The sequence below is a fragment of the Pyxicephalus adspersus genome, chromosome 3, assembly GCF_032062135.1.
Source record: "Pyxicephalus adspersus chromosome 3, UCB_Pads_2.0, whole genome shotgun sequence".
Classification (NCBI taxonomy): Eukaryota; Metazoa; Chordata; class Amphibia; order Anura; family Pyxicephalidae; genus Pyxicephalus; species Pyxicephalus adspersus.
The window spans coordinates 72,355,368-72,373,329 of NC_092860.1; the positions used below are offsets into that span (position 1 = coordinate 72,355,368).

The following is a 17,962-nucleotide window of genomic DNA, read 5'->3' on the forward strand; positions in this document are numbered from 1 at the left end:
TAAAATTTTGTATTCTTTTCATGTTATTGTTTTCCACCATTAACTGGAAATTCAGGAATATTACTTTTTATTAACCTATATATTCCTTTGCCTCCCATATTATTCCAGAGTAATGCACACTAGAAACCCCAGACCTATGAAATGTAGGTTTATGTGAAAACATAAAAAATGTGAACATGTGTTGTGTTAATAAATACATATTGTAACTTTATTTTGGATATGATACAGTAGGCAGAGGTACAAAATAAAGAAGTATAGTTTATTTATTTTGTAAAGGAAAGTGTAAAAGTGAGTGAAAAAAACAGATTTGTAGCAATATTGGTTGTTACAGTTCTTTAAGAATAAATCATGTAATAATGCAATTTTTTTTTAGCTACACACTGAATAAATCTAAATCTTTTTTACCTTATTAGATCCAAGATAGCATCTGTAGCTTGCACCCTTTCAATTTTCCCATGGGATTCCATATTTTCCTTTGTGCCTTTCCCAGGATGAATGATGATCACCATAACAATGCCAATAAACACAGCAATGAATGTGGTTACAGTGTAATACACCACAGCCCTCAAACCCATCTTGCCTGAAGCTTTGCTATCCAGAGATGCCATCCCTAAAGAAAGAAAATTAGAGACCTGTCAAAGAAGTAAAAAAATAAACAAATACATTTGCCAGACACATTGCTGGTGGTTATAGGCTCACTTTAAAGCACATCTGTGCCTAGGTTATGAACCTATTCTCAACAATCAGTAAAAGGGCTTTAAAACAGGCCCTGCTTCACTAGGTTTTTTTTTTAATGTGACATTATAGTTATTCAAGTATCTGCAATGATCCCAGCAAAGACACTAGTGATTGAAAATTATGCCTTGTGCAGACCCCTTAAACTTCTAGAGGGCACATTAATAGCGGGGCATTGAGATGCTTTCAAAATGAATGGGCTGTAAAGCCCCTAACACATTTTTTGCTGAAGGAGAAAGGTGGAGTACTCGCTGGTGTCAGGGACCTCACTAAAACTTCCTGGTGCTAAAGTCTGTGGACACATAAGAATTTCCCAGCATTGATTTTAGTGACTGCAATAATAACCACCAGTACTAGTGTTCATGGATAAAAATAATAACCCCCAATATTTATGCCAGTGGCTGCAACAATAACATTAACAATAACAATGATAAAAAAAATAGTCCCCAGCATCAGGGACACAATAATAACCCCCTAGCAATGGTGTCCATAAAGATAAAGTCCATCAACATGTGTGCCAGTGGTCCCAAAACCAGCCCTTAGAGTGAGTGCTGTAACAACACTTAGCTTTGCTATGGATAAACTTAAATCCCCGCCCCAGCACTGGTACTTAATGTTAGTGCTCCAATGCATTGTTTTTTTTTTAACCCCCATTCATCCCTACCCAAATATAGGTCAGTGCTGTATGAAAGTGAAATTCAATCCCTCAACATTGTTGTCATCTTAGAATTCCGAGGACTTTGAAGTCCTAAAAATAGTGACACATCTTGTCTCTATAATATGCCCATATCCATCTCTATTATGGTCTAATTGAGAAGTGATTTTAACACAATACTATGTGGGGACACTATTTCTTGTTCTAGTCCTGTAATATATTACATGTTTGGTCTGGGGATCTGATATACATAAGTGCTTGTATTTATTGCCTCCTGGGCAGGATGTTTTTCCAAAACCACAGTATATTATCAGATGTTAGCCTAATAAATTCCTTGTTACGTACAAAAATATATGTGGTGCTGTAATTCACAGAATTCTAGAAGAGTTTTTTAATTTGATCCCAACCCATGACATGACTGACTGTAGACATACAAACAAATAGCCAACAAAGGCGATTAAAAGTAGGATTTGATAAATCTTAACCCACTGAAAAGCGGTAACCCCGAGTGTGGCTAAAAAAAAACACTTACCTGGTCCCATTAGCGTCCTCAGGTGTCCTGCCCATCCTCCAAGGGCGAGTGCACTGATGTTTCCCGGGAGTTCCTGGTGACGTCAGTGCATGTGTCGGTGCGTGCGGGAGGCGCAGCGCGAAATTTTAATTATTTTGTGTTGGATTCAATACAAAATAACTGTACTGAATCCAATACAAAGAAATCATTATTTTTTATATATATAATTATATTAAATATGCTACTGTATAGTTATATAACAGGTTTCATTAATTTATTGCACCCTTGTTTCAACAGATTTTTGTGTTTCATTTAAAGTTTATTAATAAATTTATTCAAAATTGGAGATATTTTGATGAGTTAAGCCTAAAAATTATAGGCCTACAATGTAAAATAAACTTCCATGCAAAACAATGTACCACTTTTGGCATAAAAATAATGATATAATTAATTTAATAAATCAAGTTTCATTGATCAGAGGATTGATCAATCAATTTCTTTGCTAATATAATACAAAATACTAATTCTAATACCTACCAGTCACCAAACTTGATACTATTAGAGGCAGGACTAGCATCTGCAGCATCCTCATAAGCAGCTCTCCAGGAAAGGAAAAATATTTGACCTGTCGATAGGACATCTTGTAGGGCCTCAGGACAAATGCCAATACAATGCCTAAAAAAACAAAAAAAAATCAATTAGAATAACATGTCCAGTTTGTATAGAAAATAAAGCAGTTGATTTTTTAATGCTCTATATCATGACAACTTTGAAAATATAGTTTTTCACTTTTGTTGTGAGAATTAAACAATAGCCACTTGGTATATGGGGCAGTTTACCCAATGCAGCTATCTATTAAGTAAAGCATATATAGTTACATAGTAAGTCAGGTTGAAAAAAAAAGTCATAAGTCTATCAAGTTCAACCACTAGGGTAGTAAACATATCCCAGATATAAAACCCAATGGACATAGTTAGTCATGGCAAAAAAAAAACCCTAGTACAGTTTGCTTCAACAGGGGATAAAAATTCCTTCCGGATTCCATGAGGTAATCAGATTTTCCCTGGATCAAGAGTCCCTGTTATCTATTCTAATAAGTAAGGCTACATACCCACGTGCAATAGTTATCGTTGGAAACAAAGGACTAACGACTGATCGTCCGATAATTGGTAACAAAAAAAGTGAACAATTGGCCAACGACGACGATGAACGGGGAATGTTGCTGGAAAAGAACGACCGTCCCGGTGGATCGGATTGGGCGATGATCGTTCGTTATCTATTGTGTGTACAGTCGTTGAGCGATTGTGGATTGTTCTCCGATACACTTTCTCCCGTACACGTCACCTGCATCGTTCCAACGATCGTATCTAGTGTGTGTACATTATTAGTGGATTATATTTTAACGATCGTATCGTTGATCAGTCGTGATTTTGCAATGACAAATATTGTACGTGTGTACGTGCAAAAGCATCTATTTATAAACTAAGTAAAGCATAGGTGGTTAAATAGTGTATTTTTTGCTCACATGGATGGTTGCAAATGTAAGATAAGTACTAAGATAAGTACTGGCATTCAGTCAATAAATCAGGAGTTGGTTGGTTTGATGCAAATTTTTTTAAAGACACAAAAGATACCAAAATTGTAATTTTAATATTTTTCATAAATTACATGGACAGCAATGCCACGCAATACTACTGGATTATCAATGCAGAAATATTTTATCAACTCTACCACTGTAAGTGGACTTACTGCTCATGGGTTAAGGCAACCAGTTAGAATCATGGATAATCCTGAAAATTTGAAAATTTGCTTATTTACCTATATGAACAATCTTAGAAGAGTAACCTACAGAGGTTCCGTTATAGAAAAGTGTTTTCTTTCTTCTAGCAAAAATAATAATTAATAGTAATATATTATCATGAATAAAACAGAATTGAGTAGGAGTAGTTTTTACAGGAAAACTTCTATCACATCTGGATAATGAATATAACATGCACTAAACAAATGGATTAGACTTTTTACTTGGATTACAGTAAAAAGAAGTATAAAATACTATACCCAGCACTACAGCTGTAACAGTGAGGATTACAAAGGCATTCCGGTAGAGGAAAGAACGAATGGTTCCCACTGTCACTTTCCGCATTTGCTTCCCAGCTCGTGATGCACGTTTCTGCATTGCATGTTGCCAGCTGTGTACACGGCCTTCAGATTTTTCACCTTTTGTGGAATCTTTAAGAAACAAGCTGTCTGCATTTCCATCTTTCTCGCTCATTCTGAGATAAAGAAGCTAGACTCCTGAAGTTGCACTAAAAAGAAATATTAGACTTGATTGGTTTTTGCTTAGTTTATTAGATTAGCTTAATACGATAAGCATTTTAACAGAGAAAATATTTGTAAAGTAGTAGAAGAGAGGAGGACAAGAAAAAAGGTAATTTCCTTTACACAGTTTATTAGAATAGGCTCTCAACTATCCGAATAAGATCTGGCTGTGGTTTATAGAAAAAGCATGATTTTCTGAAACAAACTACTGTATATTGATTAAGACATATCAGGTGTGCTGTACATCAACCCAACTGGCAAATTGTAAGAAAAGTAGAAAATGGACACAAGCATATGTGGCATGAAACACTGTTTTATATAAAACAGATATAATTGTATTCAGAGATACAATTCCTAATGCTCTTACCTCCTAGTGTGCAGAAATAGAATGTCAATATTTCTCTCAGTTTGAATACTTTCTGGAATGGATAGGAGTGCTCCACATTGAGAGAACTATTAGAAACCTATTTCTGGTCTTTACCAGGTAACGGTATTAGGAATAATTATTCAGAGATACATCGGTTAAATATAAACAGTGTCTTAGCAAGCACAAAAGTCACTTGGTACACTCTGTTGGATTTTAATGTTATTTTTAGGGGTGTGACATGACTTTCTGGGACTGAAGCAGCTGCTGACATATTTAATTATTTTCAAGTAGATAGGGATTTTTATACTTAAAGCTCCATATATATCTCGGTCATATTGGGTATTATATGGTCAAGACTGACCTTGGAGAAAACTAGGAACCTTTAAAATTGCAAAAATGTTAAACTAAATAAGGCCAAAAACAGGGGAGTAGCTAAAAAATGGCTCTGGTAAGCTTACTTGGTTTATATATATATATATATATATATATATATATATATATATATATATATATATATCTATAATATATAATATATATAAGGTTTTATGTTTATGTAGACTCACAATGATACCAGTGACAAACACATAACAATTCTTAGCATGCCATTACAATTGTGTAAAGATCTAAGGTGTGCTGACAGTCAGGTGTTTATTCATCTCCATTTATGTTTATGATGAACACGATTCAAAAAAACACATTACTTGTCAACACAAGTCTGCATATTAGCACATTAAAAAATTTGGATAAGTAATTGTAATTGCAGAGCTGTGGGTGTGTCAGCATGTCCTAAAGTAATTTTTGTTTATTAGATAAAAGGAGGTGTGCTGAAAGCTGTCAAAGTCAGTGCAGCTCCACAACCCAAAGACCATTGATATTCATGTATATGGGCGATATATATTTAGAAGTAAATCCAGCACATAACAAGCATACTTTAACACATAACGTATACACACATTCAGAAAAACTTGCATACAAATATTCACTCATACACAAAGAAAAAAAAAGGTGGAATAGCATTAGGCTAAGGTGTTTCTAGTTATAAATTTATGTACCCCCTTTGTGTGTATATATATATATATATATATATATATATATATATATATATACACACACACACACATATATGTATACATACATACATTATATATATATATATATATATATATATATATATATATATATATAGTAATCCAACTATTTAAAATAAACAACTTCCTTTTTGGAAGTTGTTGGATGCTAGTTTTGCAAGCCAATGGATTTTTTACCTAGTCCCCTACATGTTTACCTGGCTGTACTACAATGATGGCAATCTTGTGAAATCAAACAATTCTCTTAGGGTATGTATGAATCATTTTTAACGGTCTCTGAATTCCAAAATTTGAGCATTTTAGCACCTGAAAAATGCCTCTCAATTTAAATAAGAATTGGTAATTTTTTTCTACATTTTGCATTAACATACAATAAGAAGCAAAATTGATGAGCTAAATGTAGATGTAGATGAGCTAAAGATACAGAGATAAAGTAACTAAGTATACTATATATCCAGGAATTAGTTATAAAAGAGACCAACCAAAGATACTAAAGATACAGGGATAAAGTAACAAAGTTTACTATATATCCAGGAATTAGTTATAAAAGAGACCAACCAAGTACAGTCCCTCATCATTAGTTAAAAGTGCCTGCTGAATGGACAGCTTCACACATATAATGAACAGAACACATATGGTTTTGTACAGTTGTGTATCCAAGTACAGTCATCATGGGCAGAATAGAAAGGTTTTCTATTTATACTGTTAGTATAAACTGTTCACAACAAGACACTGAATTATTAAGAAGTAGTCATTGTGCAGGGTTAAAAACCTCAGTGGAAAAAGCAACCTTCAACTTTCCATATAAGAATTGACTTATTTTACCACCCATAGGGAAACCAGAAGCCTTTCTAGCTAAATCGGTCAATGATTTCATGTCATGTATCTTCATGTTATCTTTATCTTTTATTAATAAATGCCATTTGATAATTTTATTAAACCAACTGTTGTAAGGTTTTTAATGCATTGCATATCAGCACAAACTGTATTTTAATGTTTTGAAAGACAGGTTGTGTCCAGTCACTATGCAGTTTTTCCCAATAGATGTATATTTGTTCCTAGTACAAATTGAACAAATAATATTACGTAAACTTTTCACTGAGAAAAATAAAATGTATATCGGTTGCAGGTTAAACATAGTCACAACTATCAATTTTTAAACATAATGCAAGAAAATGTTATGTAGATGGCAAACCCCAAACGTTTTCATTTCACCATTTAAATGAAACAGGTAAAAATATATATGTTTTCAATATGAACAGAAGATTGCATCTAAAAATAGTGTCTGCATGTAATATCAAATAGTTTAGTAAAATGTTTCTGTGTAGTGTGAACATTGAGACAGTATAGTAAAAAAAAAAAAAAAAAAAAGATGGCACAGAGTTGCCATGACATTGCTATAGGAACCCTACTAGTTGCTACGTGGGAGCCCTTTTGTTGCTATAAGTGACAAAAATTATCTTTGAAAATATCTCAGCACATATGTTGAAGCTCATCAGAAAAAAAACATTGTGTTACTGTATTCTTTTCAGTAACGTGCTAGTATGTTTTGAACATCCTTGTGTTTGTAGAGACATTTCAAGATAAAGAACACTTTACTTTAACAAAGATTTAGATTTTCCTAAACCACCTGAAATATGTTTATGCTGTTTTTTGTAATAATAATATATAAATGTATGTTCACAAGTAAAGTTCTCATAGTAAGCTCTTTTAGGCAGGATCCTCTCTTGCCTCTAAACCATTTTTTCCATGTGACCCCTATTTGCAACCCTGTTTAATGTACAGCTCTGCATATTATGTTTATGCTTCATAAATAGGGTTTAGGATGCAGACAGCAAGAACCATACCTTACATCTGGAACCCGAGAAAGAAGAAAACAGCGGAGAGAACATGTAGCACACCCATTAAAGCTTTAGTGTCTGGGTGAGGGGAGCAATGGCCTAAGCATGGCAGCATGTGATTCAGGAAGCTCTTGCCATTCCTCCATCACAATCACCTGATTTTTCAATATTACTTTTATGCATTATAGATCTCTGCCTAGAACATAGATTAGACATGAAAGGAACATGAGCAACATCAGGTGATCTCTGAGGAATTGAACCTCCCTCAATCAATAGGTGATTTTAGGAGACCGATATAAAAACTGATTAACATGCCTAAAAGTGCATACATTCCCACAATATGCAAAATCCAAGGCTATGCCTACCATTTACATATCTTACAGATGTATTATCCCAGCTGTATTTAACAGCAAAGAACATACAAGAATCAAACTCTCATACTTGACATGTTGGCATCCACAGAAGACATCCACAGATTTTTTTAGGATTAAGGATCAGCAAGGAAAGCTGGGAAGGACTATGTCTTTCTAGCATTTAATTCTTACAGGTCTGCTTTAAACTGGAACCCAAATCAGTCTTTGTTTATTTTGCAGCAATGACTCCTCCCATGTCCTCAGTGGGGGTCATAGCCTTTATAAAACTATTACAGATGGCTGACATTCTGTTACAAAATCATCAATCCAAGAATTATCTTGTCCTTATTCTCTGCATTTTATTTGGAGATCTCTATCCTTCTCACTAATCCCTGTCTAATCTGTCACAGAGCTTCCTACATTGACTCTTATTCCGTCCAAGACATCCAATTCCTATGTCTCGATTTAAGGGGTTAGTTAAAAGACAAAAGCTGCAGTGCTACAGAAGGCAAGTATATTTGGAAATCTAAAAAAAAGTCAGGATAATGAGGTTTAGCAAACCATACAGCAAAATGCTGCTGGATATATATATATTTCTAGGTGTAACTGATTTCTTACAAACAAAAAAAAAATGTAATGCTACATACTCTTAAGAGTCTTCTTCTAAAGCAGTGCATTCAGCAAGCATCCTCTGGTGGGGACTCAACTAATGCCAATAAATCATATGCACCTAGAAGATTCTCCACCAGGGAATTTTGGTGAATGTCAGATTCACTGCTAAATACTCAGACCCCTAAAGTTATAGTTATTTCCCCATGCAATTAACCAAAGCTTCCACACTATTAGACTTGTTTTCATTATTGACACATCTGTAGTTACATGATAATCGTTAGGTATTTTACATTAAGTATAGTGTGGCTTAAAAAAAGTAGTAATTATCCAAATATTGAAGAGATCATTTTCACAAGCAAAAAAACGGCATCACCCACACCTCCTGAAATAGCTAGGTGTTCCTAAATGACCAGATCTTCTGGAAGGCAAAACTAAGGCATGGTGGCCTTCCAAAAGGATGTTGGGCAAAAATTAAGTATTTCCCCTGTGTAATTCCTTTGCTTTGTGCAAACTTTTTGTATGTATTGGGGGGTGTAGGAGGCTGTGAGTAGGGCAGATAAAGCCATTTGAGAAAAAGCTAAACCTAATTTGCTAAGTAAAATGTCCTAACCCACTGAGTTATTGTTTAAATGGTAATAAAATCATCAGCCCAGAGCTGTGGACCTCCTGAAGTCCTCTTGAAGTTTTTAAACTGCTGTGTTCCCATGCTATGACAATGGATGATATCCAGCAACATGGAGTGGTCACTCTACAGCACCTTTTTTGGCCTTAGTAAGCAGAACCCAATCAGGGGTCAGTACATTCCTAAAGAACCTGATCAAATCTACCTACTGGTATATCTCAACCTTTCTGTTTATGAATTAGCATGTACTCAGCATATGCTACTGTCTAATAATGGGCTCATTCGAGGCGGCACAGAGAAACAAGCAATTAAAGAGGGCCCATGACAGACTGACAATGATGATACTAATTACAAGGTAGCGGCTGTTGCTGTCAACATTGGCATCAAACATGTAATGCTGTTGTAGGAAAGAAAAAAAAACTATTTTCTAACAAAAACTGTATACAGTGTAGCATCACGACAAACATACTAAAAATAGATTTTGGATTAACATACACTTTAAACCATAAAATAGGTTAAAGAGCAACTTCAGACAACAAGCTAATGTTTTTACTAAGCCAAAAGGCCAAAATAAGTACATCATATTATTTTTTGTTTTATAATAAAAATAATAAAATAAGCCTAAAAATAAGCACAGGCATGTAGGAGTATACTTTAGAAGCATGTACTGTTTCTATGTTTACTGTTGCACAGCCAATCAGATGCAAACTTTCAAGCAAACATAAAGGGGTTTGGGTGGGGGGAGAACAATCGTGCCAAAAAGGGGGTGGAGGGGAAGAATATGGCTGGGTAAGGACCAGTAGAGGTTTGATGAGACTTGTGGGATAGCTTTGTTTCCTCTATTTTGGGGGCCAGAAGACGGGTAGGTCCAGCAATATATCTTTTGGCCAGAAACATTTTTTCGTGGTTCAACAATATATTTTTGGCCAGTGTGGTAAGTAGATATTTGGACTCCAGAAGTGCTGAAGACAGATGTAACAGAACACACGAATCGATGTCGTTAATTAGGAAATTATGAAAAAGGCATTTTAGTAAGTCTGGAGGGTAATACCAATAAAAAAGTCTTCTGTGATTTATTTTTATTTGGTCCAAATTGATGCTTTTGTTTGCTTGGTACCAAAATATTTTCTGAGTCTCCCAAGGTAGCTTCCTTCAGAAACATCTCACTTTCTCATGTGCCTTTGTTTGAAGGGGTCTTTTAGGGCCACAATGATAAGCATTGACTGTATTGTACATAAATATAACTGCTGTACAGTTAGCAAATGTTGTTATCATTTTCCTGCCACCATTTCCTTGCATATCTTTATTTGTGTACCTGTCCAAAAATAAATGATAACCAAAACACACAAGATCATTAAGAGTCTCTATTATTCCAGGATATAGCAGTGCAGCTGTGTTATGTGTAGCTATTTGTTTATACTGCTCCGCATTTATTCTCACTAAACTTAAACATCGATAAGAAATCAAATCATGACATTCAGTATCCAAATAAAATATATGGCAGTAGCATTACACCACTTTCCAAATACTTGCAGCACCTCCCCATAGCTTACTGCAAGTAAGGAATCTTATATAAATAGCATCATGATCTACATAATTGAAGCAGGAATGTGTGATACAGCCTGGTATTCTCTAAAAGAGTAAATGTGTTTAGGCATTTGTCAGGAGCCCTAATTATGCTGCATTAACAGCTTAATTGGCACCCATCAGAGTTGGAATGGCTGTAGGTCATTAAAAACATTATTAAGCAAAAAAAAAAAAAAAAACAGCAGTAGTATAGGGTTGTATGTGAACAGAGCAGAAGTGAGATGTAAACAGCTATATATAATAATGTCCCTGGGAATCAACAAATTGTAACAGTGTACTGATAATACATATACAATGCATTGCCTTGCAGTAAAATTTTATTATTGGGAATTGTTTTTAATCTGCAGTTAAAAGTTAAGTCACCCGGGTACTCAAATTTCCTCATACAGAATCAAGCCATTTTGGGGTCAATTTGAAAAAGTAGTGAATCTGACATAATATTAAACTTTCTCTGATGGAAAATCATCTATGTATTTCAATAGCAGAAATTGATTTTCGACCAGGGACTGTTTTGGTAAATGTCAGATTCTCTTCTTTATAAATAGACGCTTTTGTGAACTTTCTGGACTGGAGGTCATTCATACTGGAGGAGAGGACAGCCTTTACTATAAGCAGTATTTATTCCAGTGGGCTGCTCTTCATAGCTTGATTAACATCCGGTACAGGCAGGGTCTCAATAGCAGGCCTGTGCTTAGCAGCAAAGGATAAGCGGTTGTTTCTCGTCCAGCAAGTTGGCATGGTATTTTTCTTTCTCACTCAAGGCTACAAAAAAAGACACTTCACACAGGTTTACATACGGTAATAGTGTCACCATGTTCCATGGCAGGAAGATTACAACGCATATCTTCAAGTTCCTAATGAACAAGGAATCCAGTGATGTGCACCTACAAACTCCAGGTAATCACAGCTAATGTGTACATGTCCCTGTGTGTTCATCCTGCCAGACAGGAATAAAGGAAACCTGCACTGATAGAAATATGTAGTTTGTCATTGTTGTTTTGTCTTTTTTTAAAATGTCATTCTAGTTCTCTGGGTTCAACTTACAGACTACAGATCTTTTTTTAGGAGGAAAAAGTTAGAACCATTGTTAGTTTAATTTTTGTTCTGGGAACCACCTATTACCTGACATGAAGTAAAGGAAAATCTGCAAAAGGGATTCCAGTAAAAATCTGACAGGGAATCTAACATTCTGTTTCTTTTTAAAAAAAGCCTCTGTTGGTGTCGGAAGACATGAAATTTAAATTTGCAAAATGTCTGACTGGAGTAAAACATGACAGAAGTTTAATATTTCCACTCTCCATCCAAAACTAAAAAATACATTCTGGGTATAAATGCATTTTACCATAATAATACCAGAAACAGACTCCTCGTGCACGTTTTCACCAGTCAGGAAGTGACCGAATTTCTCAGAGCCTCTGAGTGCAGTAATACATGACAGTAGTTCTAATCCTTCCACAACATCCAAAACCAATTTCTGGGTATATATATATATATATATATATATATATATATATAATAACATACCAGAAACAACCAGCCGAATAGCATTTTCAAAAGGATATTAGCATTGACAGCTCTTATTTTTCTTAAATCAGAGGAGGCAGCTGTACTGTTTTCAATGATTATTATATACATAGCTTACATCTATAAATGCATATTCAACAGTACAGCTATAGATATGTTATATATTTAGTCTATGAACCCCCGATTATCAGCAAACCATTTCATATATACTTTCCCCCATCCTCCTAATGCTGGCTATACACTTCATACAGTAAATCCCTGCATATTGGGTGTCATGACTACTGCCAGCTATGTATTCAATATACTTCTAAAGCCTAATATAGACCATTAACAGATGTCTGTCTTTTCCAGGAGTAGTTTGAATAAATATCCCTGTGCCAGCTGCCTCTACAGAGTAATATTTCCTGCAGATAAAAAAAAAAATCCACCCTCCACCATAGTGGCACAGAAACTCCTCTCATTGCCATCATCAGAGTGCTTCCACACCTTACCCACACCACCCCCTCATTTAGAGCACCCACCCCATATTATCTACTTATCCAAGACGCAGGTTATAATTATATCCTCAAATCAATTCATCATCTAAAAGATACTTAACTTTAAATAAGGACTTTAAATGACATAGGCCTTTAGAAGCCCAACACTTGAAAGAGCATCAGTTTCCCACAAAAATCAAAGCAATCACCTGGAGTCTCAGTAATGCAATGACACCAAGTGCAAACTTACTCCTATTACCAGTTATTTACAAATTGCCAACAAATTATGCAGCCCATGCTTCTTCGCCAACACATAATAGCAGCCAGTGGTTTTCTCTTTAAAACAAGTCATTTTAGCACAAACATTATTTTCAGTGGATGATGTATAATGATATGATATATCTATCCTGTACATAACAAGAGCTCATTATTTGTATACCTACACATATGCATAAACATTGATGAAAAAAGAAATAACAAACAGGTGCTAAGGAGGGTTTAGGTTTGAGAGTTAGGCTGTACTTTGTAAATGTTCTGATTTTATACATAGCAGGATCTAAAGATACAAATGTGATTTTCATCTGATAATTATGTGATAGAAAGATATGAAAACTGTATCAGGAGAGACATGACAGGTATGTACCTTGAATTTAAAGGGTAGGAAATAGGTAAAAGGTTGATGATTGGAAAAGCAAAGGTTGGTGATTTACATACCTGTGGAAAAGATCCTGTTGCTGTTGTTCTTAACACGTGTTTTCAGAATGATCTGCTACTTTGTAAAGCTGAAAGAGAAGAAATACAGAGATGTATGTAAGGAGTGAGAGCAAGGGCTGCCTACGTGGGAGGGGTGTTACAGGGAGAGTGAAGGGGAGGAATTAAGTGTGTGGGTGATAAAAAATACAAGCAGAAGCATTTAAATGAGTAGAACATTTGAGAATGAGCAGAGATTTTGAACTATAAATGGAATAAGAAAAAATGTATCACAGTGAGCCTGTAGAGATGTGTAGATAATAGTGTCCATGAAGTCTTTAGAATGAAAAAATACTATACCAGGCTGGATGACCATGGTGGTAAAGGTTTGGGAGCCACAACTTTATAATTCACTTTTGATAAGATACCATTATAATTTTACAGCTAATTCTGTTTGAACCACCTCTGTTATATTCTCGCCTAACTGATTATTGTATTTGCACTACATAAGGAACAAAGCTTATTGTTCTATTTGTTTAAACCAGTTTAACTACTTTTTTAACCTACTTTTAAAACAATGTACCTGAGCTGAGTGCCCATATCTACTTTAGGTCCAAAGTGGGTGCCAGAAGCCTTGGGGAATTTATCCTGCCACTTACATTTGACACTAGGGTGTTAACCCCACATTTCTAGTATAAATAATTGTGGCTTTGTGCTTCTCCATGCAATGTAGGCAGATCATGGTAAGAAGAGCCAGTGGGGTATCGTACATGTTATCCTGAATTTAAGGCAGTTCCTTCCTGTAATGGAAAGGAATATTTCAGGTAGTTGCTTTTCTTTCTTACAGTCATCTATTCTAAGCATTATGTGTGGGTGTTACCTAGGGCAGGTTGCATGCAGAAATGATAATTCCTTCAGCCTGAAATCTACGTCCTATTTGACAGTAATCATTGCTGCTTCATATGTGTATAGTTGTGGGTTCAAAACAGACTACCAATATTTTAGATTTACCTATATTTTTATCCATCTATACTAGACAGGAACAGTAGCAATTGCACCAGCTTCTGTATTAAATGTCTATCAATGCCTATTATTATTATTATTATTATTATTAATAAACAGGATTTATATAGCGCCAACATATTATGCATCGCTGTACATTAAATAGGGATTGCAAATGACAGACTAATACAGATAGTGATACAGGAGGAGAGGACCCTGCCCCAAAGAGCATTACATTTTCAGTAAACCAAATATGCAAAAATAATATTTATAAAATAAACAATTTCACTTTTTAATGGAGCATTGGCTTCACTGTATATCTTCTCTAAAGCTGCATACACACGTGCAATAATTATCAATGGAAACAAACGACTAACCGTTGCTCCGATAATCGTTAAAAAAAAGTGCACAACGACGCAGATGAACGAGGACTGTCACTGGAAACTAACGACCGTACCGGCGGATCTGTTTGGGCGACGATTGTTTGCAATCTATTGTGTGTACAGTCGTTCAGTGATCGTCGATGGTTCTGCTGTACACTTTCTCCTTTACATATCACTTCCTGCATCGTTCAAACGATCGTATCTAGCAGGTGTATATTATTGGTGGTTTATATTTGAAAGATCTTATCCTTACAGCATATACAGAATTGTGCACAATACGATTGTTCAAAATAATCCTGCATAATCGTTGATCTGTCGTGAGTCGTTCGTTTTCCAACGACAAATATTGCACATGTGTACCTAGCTTAACTCAAATCCTGCCTCCCCCACTAAAGGAAATGATAGCTTGCAGCTGAGGGGACAACAGTAGAACAAAAGAAAGCTTTTATACCGGGGCAATAACAGAGGAAAGCAGAACTACCCTGTCTCCACAAACAGATCAGTGCTCTCCTCCCTTCACTCCCCAGGGTTTTTCTCTAAAAGAAATCAGCTGGAGTTATACCTTTATAGGTAATAGGTAGCAATGACTAGGATGTGCTTGTAGAAGGGGAGGATTGGGTAGACCTTTATCAAAGTGTTAACTTTAATGGTGAATGTCAGTATGGAAAAGTGTGTGTTCCCTGGCAGGCTACATTTGACTGCAGACTGTCCTAGGTAATGCCCACATGTAATGCGGAGCATCCATTATTGAAAAAATTAATATCCATTTAATAAAATGGCCTAGTCCAGTAACTGTCAGAATAGGGCTGGATGGGTTAGATTCTGCTGGATATCAGTTAGCCAGGAAATCCTTTTGCTCAAGACACAGTGTCCAATAAATTTGGAGTAAGAAATTTTAGTACAGATGGGGGGCCTGCAAACCTGGAGCTCAGCTCCAAAGAAACCTTATTGTGAGAAAAATGGGGCTTCAATTGATGAACTTATTGTGAAAATGATACTTGCCTCGCTGCTATCTTGACACTGTGCTTTAATACATTTGTCAAATCAGAAAAGTCTTGTAATTATCAGAAATTGCTTTGTGGATTTGCTTTTTGGGAACAAAATTTAGAAAGTAAAAGATTTTAGATTAGCATGGCAGCCAAGCAACTAACCTTGTAAGAGAGAAGGGTCACACAAGTTCATGCATCTTGATGCCATCAGGCCTCTTCGCACTGGGTGACAGGTGGGTAAGTGGCTTTACACTCTCATCTTACTGTACTAGGGTCCCAGGTTTTATCCTCTGCCTAGACACTAACCGTGTGGAGTTTTTATATTCTCCTTCCACACCATCCCAAAAAATATTGTTAGGATACTGGCTTCCACTCCCAAAAAATATTGGCTTCACACTTCGACCATTTAGCAGTCAAAACCCAAACAGTGATGTAGGATGTTTTCTTGAATTACTAGGAAGCAGCTGGAAAAATTTAACTCATGTTCCTCTAAAGTGAATTTTTCATTACTTTACAATCTTACAGAAAAAAAAATTGCAAATGATCACTGACTATATATGAAATTTAAATTGTTTGGTAGGAAAAAATATTTTCCTTGTTGACTGCTGCCTTAACGGAAGCTGTTTTATTGCAAACTAAGCAACTGACAACAAGGGGTTACATCTTATCAAGAGGGTAAAATCTCAAATGTAGGCAAGCCCTAAACTGATAACATTGAACACATTGCTGAACAGTTTCTTCACAACCATGGAACCTTCTATTTTTTTGTGTGTGTGAATAAATTAAGCACTTCATAAAATTGCAGGTATGTTGAATGGTTATTGTACACAGCAATGGGATAATTCAACAAGACTGGTGCAAAAAAAGCCCTATAGCTAATTAACAGGTACAACCAAAAACATCCTTCATACTTTTTACCTTTTATGAACACTGGTAGCAATTTCTGTTCTTTGTATGCATTTTTTGAGGGGTGGGTATTTTAGCCATATTACCTGATATAATTTCAGAGCTGAAATCTTCTTTTTTTAGTGAGAAAACAGTAGTAGGGGATGGTTGGACACCCTACATAGACCCAACCTGGTGACAACCCTTATATACCTGCATATAGTATCGTATGTGGGGGCATGATATCAACATGTACAGAGTCTTTGGAATGCCAAACGTCATGCAGCTAGGAAATGTGTGATGCTAAGGGTAGATCTGCAGGTATTCCAAAAAGTGTAATTAAATAATCAAAAACCCTGGGGACAGACAGTTCTCATTTATGAAACTCCAAAATTTGCTTTAAGATAATTAGCATAGTATTTAATTTATCTTAGAATAGTAGGAAATGCTATGTTTTTATTAGAATTGTTCAGTGCAATTATAGTAATTTAGCCCAAGCAAAATCGATGTCACATTTAGGATATTTCAGTGTTCTCCCCAGCCAAATTTTGCCAGGTGCATCGCCCCACACTTTTCAATAGCTGCCCAGCTGGGCTTTGTGAGTCTGTCAGTGAGTATTTTTTTTTCTTCATACTACTAATGTAAATGAAGGCTAAATTGTTATACTACATTGATTATTTGCTACAAAAGCTTAAACTCTTTACAAAACATGCAGTGTTTGGAAGCTGGGTCACAATAAAGGGGAACTGGTCAGTTGGGGCATAATATAAAGACCATGTAAAAATGGGACATACTAAGGGGGTTGGCATTAAAAAGTTGAAAAAAAGTATAGGGATAGTATAAAGCTAACACACAAGGTTTTTGGAAGTCTATGGTACAAACAGCAGCATGGTGGCTATGAGGTGAGCACTCTGGCCTTTGCAGTGCTAGGTCCCAGGTTCGAATCTCGGCCAGGGCACTATCTGTATGTAGTTTGCAGGATCTTCCCATGTTTGTGTGGGTTTCCACAGAGTACTCCAGTTTCCTTCGACATTCCAAAACATGCAGTTATGTTAATTGCCCTTAGGCTGTATTAAAGACATATGACAATCTAGGGACATTAGATTGTGAGCCTCTTTAAGAGACAGCTAGTGACATAACTATTGCCTTTGTACAGCACTGCCTAATATGTAGGCGCTATATAAATACTATGTAATATTAATAACAAACAACTTAAGAGCTCTGACCAGTGGTGGAAAAGTATAAATAATCTATAAAGTTCCTTAAATGTATTCAACATACTGCTCCATTAAGTCAAATTTCTTAAAAAATTGTATACAAAAC

At 35.6% G+C, this 17,962-nt stretch overlaps 1 protein-coding gene across 4 annotated transcripts in view; it reads right to left on the bottom strand.

Annotated features, from left to right (window-relative positions):
* Window positions 1-17,962, bottom strand: part of LOC140326520 (excitatory amino acid transporter 1-like) — a 41,479-nt gene that overhangs the window by 19,353 nt on the left and 4,164 nt on the right. For 3 of the 4 annotated variants that reach the window (XM_072405186.1, XM_072405188.1, XM_072405189.1), the window contains exons 2-5: window positions 13,405-13,472; window positions 3,960-4,207; window positions 2,439-2,576; window positions 406-610 (exon numbers count right to left, since the gene is read on the bottom strand). In XM_072405186.1, coding sequence (XP_072261287.1) covers window positions 406-610; window positions 2,439-2,576; window positions 3,960-4,173 — 557 coding nt within the window. In that variant the 5' untranslated portion in view covers window positions 4,174-4,207; window positions 13,405-13,472. Of the gene's footprint in view, window positions 1-405; window positions 611-2,438; window positions 2,577-3,959; window positions 4,208-13,404; window positions 14,197-17,962 lie in introns of those variants that run through there. The other variant, XM_072405185.1, reaches the window with a different exon arrangement.